This window comes from Aedes aegypti, chromosome 2, assembly GCF_002204515.2.
Source record: "Aedes aegypti strain LVP_AGWG chromosome 2, AaegL5.0 Primary Assembly, whole genome shotgun sequence".
NCBI classification, from domain to species: Eukaryota; Metazoa; Arthropoda; class Insecta; order Diptera; family Culicidae; genus Aedes; species Aedes aegypti.
The window spans coordinates 31,157,709-31,163,708 of record NC_035108.1 but is presented as its reverse complement, the minus strand read 5'-3'; the positions used below and the strand labels follow the sequence as shown (position 1 = coordinate 31,163,708).

Genomic DNA, 6,000 nt, shown 5'->3' with positions numbered 1-6,000 from the left:
TGGGTGTCCTCACGGTGTTACGGCTCATACGAAATTTTTAGAATATTCATACAAAAAGCTTTACGAGGGGGTGGGTGGGTGTCGAAAATGGTTATTTTCGGCGTTATGAAATATGTGAATGAACCCTTATTCTTTCTTTTGCTCAGAAACAACGAGCTACACACGTGGCTACCAATGGCTTTTAGGGCGTTATCTCAGAGTAGGCGAGAATTGATCGATTGATCACCACCAGCCAGTAACCATTTTTTTTTTCAAATAAATTATTGTTTGATTCATCAGATTTATGCTCTTGGAATTTCGAGATTATAGGCTTTTATTCATCATCACTTAAATACGAGAATCCTTATTGGTTTTTGTCTATACTTAGTTTCACCAGTTCTACTTGGATATTTTGAGCAAATTGACATAATTTGATGGATTGGACTCCATTTTTTTCAAGATTTTGAGCGAATGCGCCAAACTAGGCATTGAGTTGATCTAGGAAACTTAAAAACAAAATATGTTTAAATCAATCCACGTCAATTTCGAAGAAGTTGTTCGGAGAGAACTGTTGATGCTTTTTAATTCAGAAAATTTGAATTCTGAGGATAAATACAAGCAGTAAAGTACAGTTTACTCTATCATGAATAGGAGTATTTCCTCAATGGTTAACTGCTATTTTAAAAGATTGATTACCCTTTTTATTCCATATATCGTATTGCTGACTTAGCCTGAACAATAACTTTCCAGACAATCAACTCGTTTTAAGTTGTAGTATTGATGTTTTTTCCCTGACCTCAAGTGAAATTCCCTGACTTTCCCTGACCTTCCAGGTCAAAAATTTAATTCCCTGACTTTCCAGGTTTTTCCAGGTAGTCGACACCCTGTCTTTTTATGTCGTTTTTTTGACATCTTCTTTTTGCCTATTAGTTGTATAACACGTCTTCTTGTCATATTATTGTCATTGTCTTGCCATATTTTTATCGTTTTATGGTTTTCTTCTTGTCATTCTCTCGTCGCCATTATATCGTTGTTTCGTTTTCTTGTCACCGTTTTATCGTTTTGTTGTCTTCTTGCCTTATTGACTTTTTTTTCTTCTTGTCTCCTTGTCTGCTTGTCATTCTGGTCTTTTTTTTTGTTTCTTTTCTCCTTGTCTCCTTGTATTTCTTGACATTCTTTTATTTCTTGACTTTCTTTTCTTTCTTGACTTTTTGGTCTTTCTTGTTTTTCTAGCCTTTCCTGTTTTTTTCTTGTGTTTCTTGTTTTTCTTACCTTTCTGGTCTTCATGTCTTGCTGTTTAATACTCGTAGTCTGTTTTTTTTCATTCTCTTGTCGTTTCCTTATTGCTGCCTTGCCGTCTTCCCTTCTTCTTTTGGTCGTCTTCTATTCGTGTTTTTTCTTATTGTCGTCTTCTTGTTGTAGACTTGTCGGCATCTTGTCCTCTTCTACTAATCTTTCCTTCTTTTTTTGTCGTCGTCTGTTCGTCTTTAGTCATTTTATTGTCGCCTGTTTGTCGTTTTCTTGTCATCTCGTTGTGTTCTAGTCGTCTTCAAATCGTCTTCTTGTTATCTTCTTGTCGCTATCATGTCGTTTTGTCTTATTCTTGCCTTCTTGTCTTATTGTCTTTCTTGTTTTACTTGCCAGACCAGAACTTCCCGTCTTGCCTTTCTATATTTGTTGTCTGTTTTTTGTTTTCTTGTTGTCTTCTTGTCGTCTCGATGTCGAATTCTTTACCATTTCTTCAGTCGTTTTTTTTTCATTCTCGTAATTGTCGTTATATTGTCGTAATTGTGTTGTTTTCTTATAGCTACCATGCCATGTCGTCTTCCCTTTGTCTTCTCGTCGTCTTTTTCTCACAATTTTGTCGTCTTCTTGTCCTCTTCTACTAATCTTCTAGTCTTTTATTGTCCTTTTCTGCTCGTCTTCAGTCATTTTCTTGTGGTTTAATTGTCGTTTTCTTTTCATCTTGTTGTGTTCTTGTCGTCTTCTTGTCATTTTCTAGTCGTCTTCAAATCGTCTTTTGTTCATCATCTTGTCTCAATCGTGTAGTCTTCTTGTCTTCATGCCCTTCTTGTCTTTCTCGTTTTTCTTGTATTTCTTGTCTTCTTGTCTTACCTGTCTCCCTTGTTTTTCTGGTATGTCTTGTCTTTCTCGTTTTTATTTTTTTTTACTGTTTTTCGTTCATTTTTGTTTTGCTTACCTTTCTGGTCTTCCTGTTTTGCATTTTTACACTCGTATTTTTTTTTCTTGTTGTTTTCTTGTCGTCTCGATGTCGAATTCTTTGTCATTTTTCAGTCGTTTTTTTTATTCTCTTGTCGTAATCTTGTCGTTTTCTTATCGTTACCTTATCGTCTTCTTGCCGCAAGCTTGTCATCGTCTTTTCCTCTTCTACTATTCTTCTAGTATTTTCTTATCGTCTTCTGCTCGTCTTTAATCATTTTCTTGTTTCCTGTTTGTCGTTTTCTTGTCATCTTGTCGTGTTTTTGTCGTCTACTTGTCATCTTGTTGTGTTCTTGTCGTCTTCAAATCACTTTCTGGTCATCATCTTGTCGTCTTCTTGTCGCAATCGTGTCGCCTTCTTGTTATCTTCTTGTCTTCCTTGTCATTTTTGTTTTTTCTTGTCTTTCTTGTTTTTCTTGTATTTCTTGTTTTTCTTGTCTCTCTTGTCTTTATTGTCTCCTTGTCTTTCTTGTCTTTCTTGGCTTTCTTTTATTTCTCATCTTTCTTGTCTCTCTTGTCTTTCTTGTTTTTCTTAAGTAGATGAAAAAACCGAATTTAGTTCTTCTTCATCTTCTTCTTGGCCTTAACGTCCCCACTGGGACAGAGCCTGCTTCTCAGCTTAGTGTTCTTTTTGAGCACTTCCACAGTTATTAACTGAGAGCTTTCTATGCCAAAGTTGCCCTTTTTACATTCGTATATCGTGTGGCAGATACGATGATACTCTATGCCCAGGGAAGTCAAGGAAATTTCCATTACGAAAAGATCCTGGACCGACCGGGAATCTCTAACAACTCGTGCCTTCTTCAGTGTCGTGTACTAGACTCGAGTTTCTTGTTGTTTTCCTTGCCTTTCTTGTCTTTTTGGTCTTTCTTCTTTCCTGTTTTTCTTGTCTTTCTTATTTTGCTTGCCTTTCTGGCCTTCATGTATTGTCTTTTTATACCCGTAGTCTATTTCAATTCAGTCTTTTTGGTCTTTCTTCTTTCCTGTTTTTCTTGCTTTTCTTACCTTTCTGATCTTACTGTATTTCCATTTTGTTTTTTATTGTCTCGTTGTTTTTGTTTTCTTGTCGAATTCTTCGCCATTTTTTCATTCTCTTGTCGTCATCTTGTCGTAATCTTGTTGTTTTCTCATTGATACCTTGTCGTCTTCCCTTCGTCTTTTTGTCGCCTTTTTCTCATATTTTGTCATCTTTTGTCGCGTTTTTCTTCTTGTCGTCTTCTTGCTGTAAGCTTGTCGTCGTCTTGTCCTCTTCTACTAGTCTTCTAGTCTTTTATTGTCGTCTTCTGCTCGTCTTTAGACATTTTCTTGTCGCCCGTTTGTCGTTTTCTTGTCATTTTGTTGTGTTCTTGTCGTCTTCTTGCCATCTTCTTGTCATCTTCTAGTCGTCTTCTAATTGTCTTCTGGTCATCATCTTGTCGTCTTCTTGTCACAATTGTGTCGTCTTCTTGTCTTATTGTCTTCTTGTTTTCTATTTTTCGTGATTTGAATTAAAGATTATAATTACATATAATATTATGCTACGCTTGTTATAACGACAAAACTATATTTTATATAACGCCTCCCCTTTTACATTCATGTACTACTGATTGAACAATGTTTTTATTATTCCAAAAGTGTTTCATTATCAATAGGTTTTCCTTACTTACGTCTGTTCCTCTCTACAACGCAAGTTCTTCGCAGTCAACACACATTCGTTACTATTAGCAGTTGATCAATCTCTACGGAAAACAACAACAAACTGTCCCTTAACGATTTCGAACCAGCCGAGAATCCATTTCATCACACTTTTATTGATTGCACATAACTCGTGAATGATGACGATCATTTACAGAAGCAGGCTGCTTCCTCTCGGCTGTTGTTCATAGCAACTGCCCCCCATGCGCTTGCTGCGATCCCACATGGGCTGCAAAAACTTTCTTTCGGTCTGCTGCGCCTCATCGTTGGTGCACTGTGCACAAAAATGATGTGCGATCTCATCCTTTCCCGTATAATGAGACCATTACAGACACCACTGAGTGTATTAGAACTGCACGGAATCACTATATAATCATCGGTGGGCTTTGCATGTGAGATGATAGCGAAAAATAAATACTACTTGTCCTGTAAACTATATAGTGTGTTGTATGATGAGTTGGAAAATTGCTGGACAGAAAAAATAATGCTATTAATTATAAATAGCGGATTCAACTGGTAGGCTTGGCTTAATTTGCACGCGATTGCCAAGTGACAAGGAGCAGCCTCCGGAAAAAAAAGTTCTCGTTTGTGAAAAGAAACTATCAGTTGTGAGTTATAATTTATCCAAGAACTTTTCAGTGATTTGTTTGAGGACATCAAGTGTATAATAAGCAGTTCGAGAAATATTCGAAAATGACATCGTTCAACGATTGTAAGCTCAACTTTGGAAGAATGTGAGTATCAATTTTTGTTGTCAGCCTTAGCTTCTAGAGCTATTATCATTACAATGGATTTCACGTGACTTTGAAATTTTATTATTGTCGCTGCATATTCTTGTAAACAAATTTGTTTCCTCAAATGAGTCCGAAGTTCATCGAATAGAAAACGTTTAGATTTGTTTTTTTTTTTCGAAAGTACGAACCATTTGAAAACATCATCCAAGTACGAATGACAGTTTATCAGTTGGTTTACGAAGAACTGATTGAGTTTCGTGTATTTCAAAGGAATATCATGCGTTTCAGCTCACTCGTGTTGACTACAAAAATGTGCTGCCTGTTGGCATCGGTAGCATCAATTGGAAGGTTCATTTCCAGTTTCTAGTTGATAATTATCACAGTAGGGGATTGCACCAGTTTTGGTAATAGGAATCAGCTTCGATGCATGGCACTAGTGTGAAAACATAAACTGTATGGTACGACAATATCAGATATGTACAGCCCAAACTACTGCACTTACCCTATTGTAAGAAACGCAAGGTTGAAAACCTGTCGCAGAATCATGAATCACAGATGAATGAACCAGGAATAACGACCAATTCAATGATGCAAAAGAATAACCGTTTATTGCGGTTCTGTTACTACACTTTTTATATTAAATTTAGGGGAGGGATTATTAGAGTATGTTTAAAACTACAAATTGAACTTTAACACTTCACTTTTGCAAAAAAATAAAATACTAAAATCACTTGTAAGGCGAGCAAATACCTTTAAAGATATTTGCTCGCCTTACAAGTGATTTTAGTATTTTATTTTTTTGCAAAAGTGAAGTGTTAAAGTTCAATTTGTGGCTCTGTTACATTACTGACTCACACAGAGATTGCGTACTGTGAGTTGCAATGAAATACGCTAGTACATATAGCGCTATTCTGCTGATACGAATAGAAATTTGGAAATTTAAAACACATTCAGTGTTTGAACTACAATACATGTTTGTCAACATACTATGTCCACTTGTCTATGAATGCACATGTTGTCAAATTTGTGTTACTTGTACCATTCAATTATTTCGAACAAATGTTGTCGCGTCATTTAACGTTGTACTAGTCTACTAGTTGAAAGAGCAATTTTACGTAAATTAATGCAATTCTAGAAAATAAATGGATTAAACTAACAAACTGTGAAGTGCGGTGTAAAGTTCAATTTGATTCGACGAATCCAGTTTTAGTCATATGTATGAACGTAATTTCACTAACATCATAACCATAATTCGACACAAAACTAGTAAGTATGAAGTTTCGTAAAACGAATTAAGGGTTTATTGACATCAAAGAAGTACGATAGCTATGGTATTAAAAAACTAATATTATTGAATGGTGGTCGAACAACTGTGTTAATTATCAGGGAAAAG

General features: G+C 35.8%; 1 protein-coding gene across 1 annotated transcript in view; it reads left to right on the top strand.

Annotated features, from left to right (window-relative positions):
• The first annotated feature begins 4,393 nt into the window (after positions 1-4,393).
• LOC5574096 (purine nucleoside phosphorylase) overlaps positions 4,394-6,000 on the top strand; it is a 47,392-nt gene continuing 45,785 nt past the window's right edge. Inside the window, exon 1 of the mRNA XM_001661117.2 lies at positions 4,394-4,607. Within this exon, the coding sequence (XP_001661167.1) occupies positions 4,567-4,607 (41 nt within the window). The 5' untranslated portion in view covers positions 4,394-4,566. The remainder of the gene's footprint in view (positions 4,608-6,000) is intronic.